Raw genomic sequence first — 16,866 nt, 5'->3', positions numbered from 1 at the left:
AAGGAGTTTAAAGACTTGGATTAAGGCAGAGGTACCGCGCTACCATTCTCTGAGGGCGGCGCGGCAGGGTATTTTCATCTCGTGTTACCGAACAAGCACTGGTGCCTACAAGGGAACGGGACGTCATCCTAACAGAATGACGAGAGGCGCACAAAAAGCGGCGGCTGTCGCAGCCACATCAACAACCCCCAAGACCACCACGGGGAGTGAAACAACCACGCGTACAAATACCTGTACTACAGCGAGTGCAACATTAACGAATCGCCGTGCAGGCAGAATGGATGAGGCACGGTCGTTATTCTGTGAGACTGAAACTGCAAATACAAGCTCAGTAAGTACCAACGAAACGGCAACAACACCGCCGGATAAAACATTAAAACAGATGCTATTCCAGTATGAGAAACTCATGAAGAAAGAAATCAATAGATGGTGGGAGGTAACCTCTCTGAATAACTATATAGAGGTTGGGAGAGTACCCAGGGGTCTTCGAATTATGATCACCCCCACATACCAGAACCCCCATCCCAAACAGATTTCAGATTGGTCTGAATTAATGGCAGGGACCTGTAAGAACATGCTTGGCCTGTTGTCAAAGTATGCAGGCATGGAACTGGAACAGGTCATCACAGACATAGCGTAACTTAAAGCAGAGCTGGACAAACATGATGCCAGGGATGAAATAGCTAAAGCCATTGAGCAAATGGAAAAAAGACTTGATAAATACGAGGATGAGATCAAGCAAAAGAAGAAGAGCAAGTTCCTAAGAGATAAACAGGATTATGCCAGTGGGCGGATCCTAACCTTTGGGAAAAAATATGATGTGGCAATCAAACAGTTTAAACAACTTGCAGGGCAACAACGCAATGTCACGGTTTCTGAATCAGGCTTGGAAACCTACTCAGATCTTGATGAGGTACTGGATACAAGTGGAAGGAGTGCACTATCTTTCAAACCTTTGGAAGAATATGATTTTTTACAGTCAGCAATGACACTAAGGGCAAGACCACCAAATTGAACATACGGAAGAGGAAGAGGCGGAAACACAAGAGGAAAATCACAAGGCGTGGGGGGAGGAAACACAAGAGGAGCAATGTCGCATGGGAAGACACCATGACAGAACAAGCAACAGTGATGGGTGAGCCCAATTTGACTATAGTTAACATTTCCTCCCACACCTTGACTATGGCAGAAAAATCGGTTTCGGAGTTGGGCTTGACTTTCTGCCCTACAGCCAATTTCGATTACAGCCAAACCAGAATTGATGTTTTCTTCTTTGTCCGTAAATTGAAACTAATGAAAACACACAGGTGTCTAATGTTTTACAGATTCAGGATGTTGACAGCCTAGCAAGTGCCTTTGAACTGTGCGGTGATGATGTGAGTGGTTTGAATGATTTGGAGATACTGGATAGAATGGGATTGACGCTAGGAGGACGTAGTGCAACAGGTCATAGGCCCAAATCTACTTTTAATCCCATTACTCCACATGACAATCTAGAGACATTTCATGACGTTGTCAGTAGGGATCTTCTCTCTTTATGGGAGAAGAGCAAGAACAAACATGCTCACAACCTCACAGTAGAACAGAGAAAAGCACTGATCACCCTAAATGCTGACCCATGCTGCATAATCAAACCCTCAGACAAGGGTGGTAATGTTGTTTTGTGGGATGTCAATCTGTATAGACAGGAGGCGAGGAAACAGTTGGAATTATCAGGTAACTACAGAAGATCTAACAGGGAAGAGTATTTGACAAGTATTTCTATTTATCATGACAAACTTAGAAACTGGAGAGGCAAGAACCTACTAGCTGAATCAGAATTCAGATTTTTATGTGTGCAGCATCCAGTCTCTCCTTGTTTTTACATGTTGCCCAAAGTCCACAAGGACGAGGCCAATCCACCTGGTAGGCCCATTGTTTCGGCGAATGACAGTCTCCTAGAAAGCACTTCTATCTTTCTGGACACATTTCTTTTCCCGTATGTACTCAACCTTCCTTCGTACTGCAGAGACAGCACAGATTTCATCACTAAGATTGAGGGCATCAGATGGGAGGACAGTTTCTGTATGGTTACGATAGACGTGGTCTCATTATACACGTGCATCAGACACGTTGATGGTTTGAAAGCATGCAGACATTTTCTGAGAGACAGGTCTATCTTCTATATAAAACAAACGGAAATGCTACTTGAAATGTTGGAATTCTGCCTTATGAATAATTTCTTTCTGTTCGAGAAGAATTGGTTCAAGCAAGAGGTGGGCACTGCGATGGGGAGCTGCTTTGCTCCCAGCTTTGCCTGCATGCTGATGGGGTGGTGGGAAGAGCAAACCCTTTGGTCAGAGGATAATGTTGATGTCACTCGCCATATTGTGTTTTATACTAGATACATCGACGACATCTTTCTGATCTGGGATGGCACAAGATCAGATCTGAATAAATTCCTTCTGAACATCAATAAGAATGATGTGAATCTGAAATTCACTAATAAGGTAGACTACTCAGAAATGGATTTCCTAGATGTCACAGTTAGAATAGTAGAAGGGACTATTCAGACGAATCTTTACAGAAAACCTACCTCTGGTAACAGCATTTTACATGCCAAAAGTCACCACCCGAACAGCCTCAAGGATAGCATTCCGTATGGAGAATTTTTGAGAGCCAAACGTAACTGTAGCTCGAATGACAGTTATGAAAAGGAACAGACCACGATGACCCAGAGGTTTAAAGCCAGGGGATACTCAGACCAGGTACTGCTGGTAGCCAAAGAGAAAGCTAAAGCCAGGAAAAGGGAGACACTCTTGAGCAAGAAAACAACTAGTGACCATAATAACCTGGGATCTAACAATGTCAGAATGATAACAACGTATAGTGTGAAAGCAGGCAAGGTACAAGAAATACTGAGAAAACATTGGCATATTGTTAAGAGTGACCCAACGATAGGAAAATTGATCAATAGACAACCACAGCTGACCTATAGGAAGGCACGCTCCCTAAAGGATATGCTAGTGAAGAGTTATTTTGAGGGTCCTGTCAAGAAGAAGGATTGGCTGAAAGAACAGAAAGGCTTTTACAAATGTGGCAAATGTAAGGCCTGTGCCACTAGTAAAAATGTGAAATCCTATCCCCTCCCAACTGGCAAGAGCGAGAACATTGGGAAATTCATGAATTGTAACACTGACCATTGTGTATATGTGATTGCCTGCCCATGTGCCAAGTTCTATATTGGGAGTACCATCTTCCCAATAAAGAAGCGAATCTTGGAACACATGAGGGCAATCAAGAATGTTGATATGTCTTATGCTACTGCACGCCACTGGTTACGTTTCCACAACAGTGATGTTAACCAATTTTCCTTTTCTGGCATTGACAGAGTTCCAGTGAATCCCAGAGGGGGTAACCGTCTGAAACAGCTACGTGTCCTGGAATCCCGGTACATCATCCGTCTGGATTCAAGAAACCCCTTTGGTTTGAACGAGGATGAGGAATTATACGTGCATATTGGCTGAGAACCTTATGTTAAGCTGGAAGATCTGCCTTTACACTGCACTTGATCCTCATTTCTCCCCACCATCCTTTTCCACTGCTTCCTTGACTCCCCTCCCCCAGCTTTTGTGTTTGCAAAATCCTTCTCACAATCCCGTCCAGAGAGGGCTCTCTCTGTTGATGGGTATATAGTTGGAACCTTCACATCCAAGCTTAGACTTAACGTCAACCTCAGGACCACTTTGGGCCAGCACATGGGCGAGCTCACACTTGAGAGCATCCCATCACTATCATCAATAAGATAATAAATTCTTCCCGACTCCCTCACAGGCACGTCCTTACTCCACAATTTTATTTGCACAATCACACCAAAAATTGACTGTTGGCTTATGCCTGGCTAGGCGAACTACAGTCAGTACAGGGTTCACGTTTTGTATAACTCACGGTGCTGAAAGAGGTATTTTGGCACCCAATCACCCTTAATTTCTTTTAATATTGACTATTTCTCCATAAGGGCTCTTCTCAATGCAGGAGCAGACCGTTATTTAAACTGTGTAGGAACCCCCATCATGGGACACGTATTTTCTCATTAGACTACAATTGTGCTATTGGTAACCAATAGATGGATTGATTGGCCACATGGCCGAGATTCGAAACCCACCTTTTACTTTACTTTTGACCATTGAATTTCTGGTGTAAACTAGGGCAGGATGGACATGATGTGGTGCTAACATATGGACCCTAAGAGGATTCTGGAATCATAGGCCACTTGGCCTTCACTATTATTATTATTATTAGCTTTATCATTATCATCACTGTTATCATTTAATTTTGTTACCTTGGATCAAATGAAAAATTAATATGACCAGTATAAACAGAAATATGATAATAGGAAATGCACGTGAATTATGTTCATGTATTTAATTTAATTATTGATTCATTTAAAAATATCTGATTTCAGTAATGTTTAAAAAGTGAGACCGTGTACCACTGAGTCTGTCCTCTACCCCATTTGTAGTTTCACGAATTGTAGTCATTGGTATTTTTGTGGTCCTTCCTCAGTTTCCACCACTATTCTTGAGCACTTTTTTTTATAAAATGGTGATTGTGTTTATTTGTGGCTGGCTAATGAAGAAGACCGGTTGGTCGAAACGCGTCGCCAATAAACGCAAATTTCTACACGGACCCTGGTGTGCGAGTCTTTTTGTGGTTCCTGTGAGACGTACCTGCTGTGGGAGCCCTTTCACACATATATATATATATATATATATATATATATATATATATATATATATATATATATATATATATATATATATATATATATATATATATATATATGCCTTTGTCAATGTCAGCCTGACCAACATTATTCAAAATTTATATACACGTCATATCCTTAACTTGATATCAACATTGAGAGCGGACTTTGAAACAGTTACTGTCATGTCTGAAACAACGCGGCCATTTTGAAGTAGTCAAAACAGAATACATATATACGGTATTCGCATGTCCATGAATCCATTCAAATTACCATGTCAATAATTCTCATTAGGTACTATACACTTCCACAATAGTTCCAGAGTGTATGTGGTGAATCTCAAAAATGCCTATCTCCCCATATTTGTAGCCAATCATGCCCTGAATGGGCTCACAATTCACATTGGCATTCCTTAAGCCATAATAGCCATGTCGCTCACAACAAGGTTATTCCTTAAGATCTCTTAAAATGATCAAATATAAAAGTGTGCAATAAAACCAATATATGAAAATGAGGAAGAGAAAAGAGAATGGAAGGGAACAGAGGGGGAGAGGGATAATATTCATGTACAAAAGCAAATTCATGTGCAGAGAGATATGAAACCTCAAATATCATATTCCTCTCATTCATTGCTACTGATAGATGACCTAACTAGTGTGAACCCATAGTTCTTCTTCACTATTAAGTTCATATGGGACCAATGTTCGAAATTTGATTATACACTTCGACTCCAGTTGCCTCAGAGCTCTTACCCTGTCACCGCCTCTCTCCAGAGTTGGTACCTGATCTATAAAGAAGAAACTCAGCAATTGGCGGTTGCTCTTGTGTTGCTCCGCAAAATGTCTCGCAACTGGATAACTGCTATTGTTCCTAGTTATAACTTGCATGTGCTCCAAGACTCTCTTTTATACCTGGTGTATCGTGCTGACCAGATGACGTAGGTTGCACAGACACATCAAACAATAAACAGCGAAATCTGTATTACAGTTGAGTAATTTAGTTATCTGTTTATTTGAACCTCTACCTGGGACCTGAAACTCTTTAACTTTCTTGCTTCACTTACATGCCTTGCATTTTAGACAAGGATAGAAGCCTTTTATGTCTACAAGGCTCTTTTCCCTGTCACTAAAATGACTGTGCGCCAGAAGATCTTTGAGAGAGGTATTCGTTCTGTAGGTGATCCCCGGATGGTGTGTGATAGCTTTACCAATCACAGCATCTGCCTAAAGGATACTCCAGTGGTTTCCCAAAATCTGGCGTATTTCTCCAGAATTTGTGGAATATGTCAATAATAATCTGGTTATCTCATTATTACTCTCGCTTGATGTTTTATTGAGGAGTTCTTCTCTCTTGCGTTGGGTTGCCCTTCCTGCAGCTTACTGTAATGTTTTATTTGGGTAGCCCCTTTCGCTTTTGATTCTCCTAGAAAATAATGCATGTAAGAAATGGCTGCTAGCGGCATGCAAACTTATAGGACTGAGACACTATTGGGAAGCTGCAAGGCTTTTAAAGAATGATACTAGAGAACAGTGCATTGGATTACCAGGGATGAAGTGGTGGATGGAACGTGGCAGGGAGGGTAGGGGGGGATGCCTCCTTGGCAAAGGAAAAGCTGGCCAGGGACAGAGGGACCAACTTTGGCTACAGTTGCAGCTTAATCTTCACGTAATTTGTCAATTGTCATTTCTGACTGGTAAAATTGGGTCCAGCATTGCCGTCCCTGGGAATACCAGACTGGGAACACCTGAGCCTTTGTGATCAAGCAGAGCATTGGCCCACAACGGGATACCACTCCCCTTGACTTGTAAGCAAGCTCAAAGAATTTTAATGTGTACATACCTTGCCCTTGAAAAGCATATCCTCCTGGAAATAGGATTTCACACCTATGAACTCCATATGTAAGGTATCTTTATGCACCTGGATGTACGATGTGTTGGTGGTAGTAAACTCTTTAAAAGAAAAGTGAGAAAAAGACAAAGAAATGCATTAGGTCTTTGATGCTTAAGAAGAGGGCCACGATGATTGGTGACTTTCTGTGGCCCTGAGCCCACGTCACACCAGTATCTTCCTATCACACACCAGGCTCTGGGATTCTATGGCACGCGGAATAGTTTCTAGGTCTGGCTGACAAACTCTTTAACTCTCATGTCCAACACAATGTGTGCACAATCACTGTAAACGCATGAAAATACTCATACTAGTGGCAGCACGTATGAAATGTTTTGGGATTCTATCTGGTGTTCATTCATGACTTGCAAATGCATTGATTGCCATCATTAGATCCAGAGTGTTGCAGCAGAAGAAGACACCTCTGGGTGTTTCATTGCTTTTGCAGTGTTTATATTGGCAATCATCTGTAGAAGTACAGTGTGCAGGGCTCTAGTGTCTGGATTAAAGCATAACAGGCCGTATCTGAGTTATCGGGCGGTTATTGATTACTGGGTAATGTGTCAGGTGCTATTGAACTTAGGGCGCTCACCTCTTTCCATTATGGCATTACATTGGGTGTTGGCTTACTTTTGGAAACGAGATACAGCTCGACAAAGTAATCACATACAATAACATCCGCATTCAATCAGAGCCATACCTGACTACCAGAAACAATCTATCTTTATTTACATGTGATGAAGTAAAATAACTTAGAATAATGGTCAGTGCAGATACCAGAGAGTCCACAAAACCTTCCGGTGTGGGATGTGATCTCCTACTTCACTCTGGGACTTAGATGATCCAACCGTTGATGCCAGGTGTTACAGAAAAAGCAATATCATACCACACACTAATTGTGATGCATTGTATTCCTTATCCATACAGCTTTCTGCCCATGGGCTACCCAGAGGCCTTCTACCAAGTGCATCTGTGAGGGTCTGTATTGCTGATTGGGTAGAGAACAGTATATGAACTCCTTCCAAGCCCCCAATACAGCGCCTTACCAGATAACAGCAGGCTTCAGTGAGAAATCCTGGGCGTGCTCTTGATAGTTAATGGCACAAGAGGTGGGTTACCTCAGAGAAAATGCGTGTGATGTATCTAAAGTCACAAAGTCATTTAAGTAAATTTCCCACACCAGCTTAGGAAAAGAAAGAAGAATACAAGGGGTAAAATGACACCAAAACAGTAGAAAATGACTACAGGGGAGCAGAATGCATTATTTTTAAAGAAAATGCAAAACGGATCTGAATGAGCTAATGGGGGGACCAGTTTCTACAGCCTTATCTAAGCTCATTTACTCGGAGAGTTTCTCTGCTACTAGGCACCTGGAATTTGGTAAATGCACTCTTTTGTCCGCACCTGGGCATACATGTATTCCTTTTGTACAGGGGTTGTCTCCTGGATTCTAGGGGGCAATACCTGCCCCATCCTTTGTCTTGTGTTACATGCAGTCTTAAAAGCCTTAAATGTGACTGTGCGATACTTCTATTTTCTTAGGAATCTCCAGTGTGTATCAAGCTGAACCCTTTGAAGAGGGCTTATCGTCTGTGTTTAACTAAAATCTTTGTTTGTGCCCTAGGATCAAGGCACAGAATCACTTCTGCTCCCCACTATCGAGCTTCCAGAGTGAGGTTCTGCAATAATACTCTGAACAGAGACATTGAGTTTACCTATCACCGTGGAAGGTTCTGAGTCTTACCTGTGCACATCCCTAGTCGTACTTGTGTGTTTGCCCTTTTATGGGTTCCTTTCCTTGCTTGTACACATTAGGTTTGCCTTGCTTCCCTATCCTGTTTCTGTTACTTACAGGGTTGCCTTGTTTCTCCTTCCCTGTTTCTGTTACTCACAGTGTTTCATTCTGTGCATCAGCAAATCAATTCCTTACACTGTGTTAGAGATGGGGGTCTCTAGTTGGCAAGGGTTTGCACCTTTGTCCAAATAGGGACCCTTCTTCCTAGTCTGGATAAGGGAGTTACACTCCTAAAATAACCCCTGCTCACCCCCTTGGTAGCTTGGCACAAGCAGTCAGGCTTATCTTAGAGGCAGTGTGTAAAGCATGTGCACATAACCAACAGTAATACAGTGTAAGCACTACAAAAGGACACCACACCAGTGTAGAAAAATATCCAATATTTTTATATCCTTACAACAAGACCAAAATGATTAAAATCCACAATACATTACTTAAAAATCTTCAGTTATCAAAATAAACTTGAAAAACAGTTCCTTGATGTCGATAGCTCCATCCAGGTCTATCACAGCATTGTGAGCAAATAAATCCAAACAGTTGTAGCTGACCGCGGCGTCGCGGGCCAGCTACAGTATCGGGAAAACGCGCAAACAGTACCTTTTAGAAATGCAGGGCATCTGCGATTTCTCGTTGAGCTTCTGAAAACACAGCATCTGCAGACTTTGGTTCTGGAGGTCCGTGCAGGAGTCGTCTGGGCCCACAAACTCACATGAGTGGCAGGTCGAACTTCTCTTTGTGGAAGTCAGGAGTGCTGGTGTTGGCAGGCATCGGGTGCTGCGGTGCGAAGTGCAGCGGTGCGGTGCCCTCAAGACGCGGTGCGAGCAGCGGCTCAGTGGCAGCGTCAGATGGTGTTGTCGGTGAGACCAGGGTCACGGTCTGAGATGAAGGTGGTGCTTGTCACGGCGCTGGCAGGTCACGGTGCAAGCAGCAGCGTTGTCGTTGCTGAATCGCTGTCGCCGGCTGACGAACTGGAGTCGATGGCAACAGCGTCGGTAGGCCATGGAAGCGGTGCGAGATGAGGGCAGTGCATTGTGTAACCTTATGAGCGGTGCCCTCGAAACACGGTGCAAGCAGCGGCGTCGATTCCGGCGTGGAGCGGCGTCGTCGGGGATACCAAGGCATTGTAGTGAAGCGAGGCGGTGCGTAATGCGGTGTCCACAGGTTGCGGTGCGAGCAGCGGCTTCGTGGCGGCATTGGAGGGCGTCATCGGTGAGACCAGGGTCGTGGTGCGGCGTTGCAGCGGTGCCCTCTGCAGTGCCGTCAGGACACGGAGTCGGCAGCGGCGTCGTAGAAGTCATCGAGTTGCTTTTCTTCTGTTGCAGCACAAAACACACAGTCCCCAATGCTGAGGGCAGAAGAGCTTGAAGTCTTTGCTGTTCCTGAGACTTCTTGAACAGGGGACAAGCTCTACCTCAAGCCCTTGGAGAAACTCACAAAAGTAGATTGCAGAAAGTTTAGTCCAGTCCTTTCACTGCCCATGACAGAAGCAGCCACTGCAGGCCAACACAGCAAAGTGGTAGTTCCTCCTCACAGCTTCTCCAGCTCTTGTTCTTGGCAGTCTTTTTGATCCAAAAGAGTTCTAAAGTTCTGGGGTTTGGGCCCCAATATTTATACCACCAAATCCTTTGTTCTCTGAAGGCAGATAGTGTCTGTACCTAGTCCAAACCAGTTCTGGGTGCATTCTGCCTGTGCACTACTTCCCCTTGAACTGTTTATACTTCCTCCTTTGTCAGTGTGGGCCAGGGTCATCAGATGCACCACAGGAGGTGGAACCAGCATTGTGGAAGGCAGGCACAGCCTTATTCAGGTCCAGGTGCTACTCCTCCCACCACTCCTCATGCAGATAGCCTTGTGCTGACTCACCCTGTCTCCGTGAGCCACCACAGCCCCTGTCACTCACAAACAAGACATGCAATACACAACCTAGCAGAGGCAGGGTGGATGGTTAGGCACGAAAATACCTACTTTCTAAAAGTGGTATTTTCAAACACAATATTAAAACCAATTTTACTAAAAGTTGTATTTTATAATTCTGAGTTCAGGCATACTACATTTGTGTTTCTGACATGTTTCCTGTTTCAGTTAGGATTATAAAATGTTATAATCAAACTGTCCATTCTGGCTTATGCGAACAGGTAGCCTTACAATAGTGAAAAACGAAATTGGCTGTAATTCACTACCAGGACATGACACACACACCAGGGCATGTCCTACCTTTCACATACAATGCACCCTGCCCACAGGGGTACCTTGGGCCTACCATAGGGGTGACTAACATGTAGAAAAGGGAAGGTTTAGCTTCTGGCAAGTGGGTGCACTTGCCAAGTCGACATGGCAGTAACAGACTGCACACAGGCTCTGCAATGGTAGGCCAGGGTTACACTTTACGGGCTGTTTGTGTGGGTGTCACAATCCAGTACTGCAGCCCACCAACAGCATTTTATTTATGTGCCCTGGCATGCGTAGTGCACTTTACTAGGGACTGACACATAAATCAAATAGGCCAATCATGGAAACACCAATCCATAACACATTTTACTACAGGAGCGCTAGCACTTTACCACTGGTCAGCAGTGAGAAAAGTGCGCCGAATCATTACACCAGCAAAAACAGAGTCAAAACCGGGAGGTCAGAAAACAAAACCTATGGGGAAACACGCCAAAAGATGCCAAGTCTAACACACTGCATTCTGATATTTTGTTACTTTAAGGATGTTCACCCTGTGCCTCCTAATACCCTGTTTTCAGTATCTTTAATTAAGCACATATACATCCTTGGCCTCAGTGTTTAATTTGTAAAAGAATGAGTGCCCCTGCCCAAAGTTAGCTCGGAAGCCAGCGGCTAGCGCTATTAAAAGTCAATCCTTCTCATGCTTCTTTAGTCTAGTTCTGGACAGTCCCTGCCCTTTCATCTCACTCTTGCAGGTTCCTGCTTTCTCCCACTGCAGGGTTTTAAGTCTTCCTTGACTTCCATCTTCCTGGTTTCTGAGTTTTTCTCTCTCTTGCACTCGGAAACGTCTGATAAGGAAAAATAAGTGCCTGTCCCCAAAAATGAGTGCCCAAAATAAGCACTGCTTGGACTTGTTTTGAATATTTGACCCTTACATCATATCTGGGACAGCAGTCTCATTGAGAACTGTATGCACAAGTACCCTCATATAGCTTGTTATATTTAACTAGTCCCATAGGTGCCTAGCATGTTGGTGAAATGTAAAGAATATTTTATCCATTAATTGTAAGAGTAAATATTGAACATGCTCTTTAGATCCACCCCTGTTTTAATTTGGGTTTTAAATAATTTGTTTGGTCTATATTTTTTTGAGATATCCCGTACTGTGATTTCACTTACTGTGATCTCTTTGGAGGCAAAACTTAGCTTTGCTTAGGGTGGGAAACCTCTGTGCAGCAGCCCTGTCAGAGTTATCAGTGCATGATGATGGTAAGCTCTCAAGGTGATCATTTCCCTAAATTTCTTTTCATTAAAATTCATATTCAATCATTACCTAATAGCGAGATATTTATGGTATTGGTTTCATACATTGCTGGATTTTCAATAGGCACGTAGGATCACCCTACCTGACCAGTGAGTGGATTGAAAGATCTGTGATGCGACAGTATGTTATAGGGATCAAATTTGGTCTATTGGAAAATGTATTGACTTTGGAACCCGAAGGGCTAGATTCTAACACTAGTACAAAGTTGGCAGAGGTACCAGTAAACCCCACACCCCATTTCACTGAGGGTCATAATTTCAAAGGTACACATAGCAAGCATCAATTAGTGCTGCAAAAGACTGCCCCTCATTACCAGAAGGTGCGTTGCAGGTAATGCGATGAACATCACTAGCTTACAATTGAGATAGCTAGTCTGGAGCACAATCCGAATATTTATCAAGTACAAAGATTAAAAAAGAGAACCTAATCAAATTAACCATATAAGCGATCTATTTTATTATGAAATATTCACGACAATTTCCTGTATGGTTGTAACTTGATATCATCAATTGTAGCTGAAACCATTGTCAGTCCAAGAATATCATTGTCATCTTTATGATTTTTGTTAAATACAGCGTGAACGTTATTGTCAGCCATGCACTATCTATACTCTATAAGACATATTGGTAAATCGTTCATAACCAGACGAGTAACTCTTGTGAATTGTTCACAACAAAATAAATCCCTTATACGGTTAATTTAACTAGATTCTGTTTTTTTTATCCTTGTACTTCTTATATATATTTGTACTACTGCACTCCAGACCAAATATCTGAACTAGATTCTAATCCTAGACCTGCAAGTTGGCCAAGCATTGTGTGATCCTGGGTAACCCTCAGTCTTCCTGTACTTCAGATGGTTTATAGGCATGGAACAAAATATCTGCTTGAGTGTGTATAATGTAATTTATAGACAATATGCCGTCACTGTACTATTCATCAGAAATTACATCCACCTTTGACCATCATAAATACGCACTACCCCGGATATCCTATATCACTTTTTACTAAAACCAGGATTTCTAGTAAGAAAAATTCTTTGTTAAAATTTTTTTAATAATTGAGGATGAAAGTACTGCCTGACCAGGAACAAAAATATATTGAAATTCACCTGAGACATCTGTGACCTTATATAGAAACTTTCTCTTGATCCTTGTCCTGTGTGACAAACAATATCCTTATGATGTAGGGAATGGGGGCATTTTATTCCAACTCTACAATTCATGTGACCCTACTCTGCGGCTGCCCTACTGGTCCATTGGCGTCTGAAGTGTCAGAAGGTAACAAGAAAGTTGATCTCAAAGGCTCTTCCAATTTTCTATTCAGCGAGTGTAGGATCAAGCCGTGAATCAGATAGCTATGTCGAGTATTTATTGTTAATGGGGTGGGCGAAATTTGCGTAATCGCGTTACGCAAATCTCCGCAAAATGGTAAAAAATCTCTGCGAATATGTAGAAATTCCGCGAACACGCTGAATTGCTTGTTCGCGATGCTTTTTTCCTGTTCGCAATTGCTGTTTGCGTGCTTGGGGGGAAATATCTCGCAAACACGCATTTTGAGAACGCGAACAAGCAAACATTTCGCAAACTCGCGGAACGCAGAATTTTGGACAATGTCGCGTTCTCCGTGGAACGTAAATGACCCAAATTCCTCAAATTCCGTGAGCGGAACGAAATTTACCGGCCAGGCCTTCCAAATACCTGTTTCGGGCTCTGTAAATTTCACCTCCATTGCTAGCATACTTTCGTCTGAGTCAGAACTCATCATGTCAAACTTGTCCATGTTGACGGTAAGCGTGTGGCAACCATCTTGTTCTGTCTGAAAAGAGACAACGCAGTAGGTTATTCGAAACAGACAAAGGTCTATCCACATACATGTCTTTTTGTCCGAGGAACAGCAATGACAGAGGCTTGATGTGCATAAGGAGGAGCAGCATGAGATGACATTTTTGTATTTTCTGATTTTTTAAAAATAAAATTCAGCAAGGTGGCTACAGATGAGGCATTTAAGTCTTAAAAGTCATCGCCACGGATCAAATACACAGAGAGAAAGAGAACATTGAAAAAAAGATGAAGGCACATAAGCCAGGAACACAAAATGCAATTTAAATAATGAATATTAAACAGATTAAAATTAATAGCTACATTTTAAGTTCTAAAACAAAAACAATCTATTCTAGTTCGCCGTTTTTGCTGAAATGCTCGGTATGAATTTCTTCCCCAGTCATAGCGCTTGAAATGAAAAGAAGTAGTTTCTGTCCTGTAATTCCAGTTCTGTAGTAGGGGTATCTCTATTATAGTCATAATCTAGTGAATAGTCCCGCCCATGTGCGTGGACCTCGGAGCAATCAAAAATAATCTCTTAAGGTGTCAAAAAATGCAGAACTGCACAGACACTTAAGAGAGAATTAAAGACAGATAATGCAGCCTATATCCACAGGCTACACTGTCCAGTACTTCAACTAGAAATTCCACCCAAAATCCACAAACAGCAAAGCCTGTCCAGATTTCCCTTGCTTTAACAGCAAAAACCCTCTGGAATGATAGAGAGGAAGACATGGACAGACAAGCCCATAGGCTGCCATTATGTGGCTCAGAATAGGATATTGTGCCTTTAAGAGAACTTTCCAGAACTTCACAGTATCCCAGAATGCACTGCAGGTCCCTTTCACTTTCAGTTCTTTTTGAAGGCGTAACACGCCAGACCTGTAGCATTCCTTACAAGACTATCTCTCTCCACCGGGGAGGAGGGCGGGCGATTATGACTATAGAGATACCCCTACTACAGAACTGGACAGAAACTACTCTTCAGTAGTAGGGGATCTCTGTATATAGTCATAATCTAGTGAATAGAATGGCAAGCCCATCCCCACACCAAAACGGCAGTGGAGAAAAAATTGAAACAACCACTATTGTGCGAACAGATTTCGCGGCGAAGCCTGCCCAACCTGAGCGTCTGCCCTGGCATCAGTGTCCAGGCAGTAATGCTTAGCAAAGGCATGGACCGACTTCCAAGTGGCCGCCTTGCAGATTTCTGCAATAGGAACATTACGGAGCAAAGCAGTCGTGGCGGCTTTGCCCCTGGTGTAATGAGCCTTAGGTTTAGCCCCTAAGGTCTAATTAGCCTTTTGGTAACACAATTGTATACAGGACACAATCCACCTCGAGATGGACATTAAACATCCGCACTTTATAGTGCTTGGGGATTTCAATCTTCATGCTGAAAACTCTTCCTGCCCTCAGGCTACTCAACTAGTAGAGACTCTGCAGGGCCTGAACTTGAACCAATTAGTTCAGGGCCCGACTCATGTAGCGGGCCATACTCTTGATTTAATATTTTCTAATCATCCCAGTATCATAGTACACTCCTCCCTCCCCCTCACGCTTCCCTCGGTACCTAGCCCGGTAGCGCTTGGTAGGGAGTGCGGGAGAAAATGGCATAAAGTTACCTGTACTGCCTTAGATCCTCTATTCACTTTTCAACCAGACCCACTGTCTAATGATATTGACACAAGCGTGGCTCAGCTTAATTCTGCTCTGTTGCTTGCCATTGATGCCATCGCACCCCTACAACCTATCACTTCCGCAAGATCCCGACCATCTGCCCCGTGGTTCTCTCCTGCCTTGCGTGAGGAAAAGAGCCGCTGCAAAAAATTAGAACGCAAATGGCGACAAACTTATGATTCAGAGTCTAAAATTATTAGTCTGCTTTAAAAAACTTTCTAAAATTAAAAAGGTCCACGATGAGAGACTTCTTCACCTTACAAATTAAGAATGCAGATAACTCCTCAAAAACTCTTTTTAACATTGTAAAGGACTTTGTTAAGCCCCCCGCTATGGTGCCTCAGAATTCCTCGAGCCAGGCTTTATGTAATGGTTTGTCGGTATACTTTCAAGACAAAATTGACAACATTACGTCTTCTTTTCCTTCTATTTTGACCCCCCCTATTTCCTGTGCTAGGGACCCTGTGATAGCGCCATTGGTGTCCTTTAAAGAGCTTACTTCTGAGTCTGCATTGAATCTGTTTACCCAGTGTAAATCTGGCTCCCCTTTAGACCCGGTCCCTGCTAAGGTCATGGGCAACTTGGCTCCCCTTTTGGTCAGACCACTTCTCTCAATCTGGAACTCATCATTGCGCACGGGCCAATTTCCAACTGTTTGGAAGGAGGCCATGTTATTCCCCATTCTAAAGAAAGTGGATGCGGACCCGGCACAATTTTGCAATTATCGCCCCATCTCCCTTCTCCCGAAACCGGCGAAAATCCTGGCAGATTATTTAGAATCCAATTCACTGCTACACGATTCGCAGTCGGGATTTAGAACTGGATTTAGTACTGAGACTGCTCTTTTAGAGGTCTCTGAGACGATCCGGGAGTGTGTGGATAGGGGCGAGGAGGCCATGCTGGTCCTCCTCGACCTATCCGCCGCTTTTGACACGGTATCCCACGAGATACTTTTGGATCGTCTGAGGCAGATTGGATTGGGTGGCGCCGTTCTGTCTTGGATTGGCTCCTTTCTTAAAGGACGATCTCAGAAGGTTCTTCTCAAACCTTTCGAATCAGAGGGTAAACCCCTCCTTTGCGGCGTGCCGCAGGGCTCTGCGCTGAGCCCCTTGTTTTTTAACGTGTATCTTGCCCCACTGGCTAAGGTGGTGGAGTCCTGGGGGGTCAGAGTGATCTCTTATGCTGATGATACTCAGCTTGTGTTTTCCTTTAGAGATCACTCTGACTCCAGCTTCGCCTGTTTTCGCCATTGTCTTGGCAACATATGCTCTTGGATGACCTCTAATCATCTCAGGCTCAACACTGATAAGACGGAGGTCTTGTTTTTTAATCAGAAAACTACCCTTCCTGCTATTTTGTGGTGGCCAACTGTGCTCAATCCTCCTCCTACTCCTGTCCAAACAGCTCGCAATCTGGGCTTTCAATTTGACAACGCTCTTTCCTGT

At 43.3% G+C, this 16,866-nt stretch overlaps 1 protein-coding gene across 1 annotated transcript in view; it reads right to left on the bottom strand.

Moving 5' to 3' along the window:
- LOC144768022 (alpha-2-macroglobulin-like protein 1) overlaps nt 1-16,866 on the bottom strand; it is a 409,313-nt gene that overhangs the window by 229,640 nt on the left and 162,807 nt on the right. Inside the window, exons 9-10 of the mRNA XM_078651420.1 lie at nt 13,619-13,736; nt 6,584-6,693 (exon numbers count right to left, since the gene is read on the bottom strand). Coding sequence (XP_078507546.1) covers nt 6,584-6,693; nt 13,619-13,736 — 228 coding nt within the window. The remainder of the gene's footprint in view (nt 1-6,583; nt 6,694-13,618; nt 13,737-16,866) is intronic.

The sequence above is a fragment of the Lissotriton helveticus genome, chromosome 7 (assembly GCF_964261635.1).
Source record: "Lissotriton helveticus chromosome 7, aLisHel1.1, whole genome shotgun sequence".
NCBI lineage: Eukaryota > Metazoa > Chordata > Amphibia > Caudata > Salamandridae > Lissotriton > Lissotriton helveticus.
The sequence above is the reverse complement of the archived record's forward strand: the minus strand, read 5'-3'. Positions and strand labels throughout refer to the sequence as shown.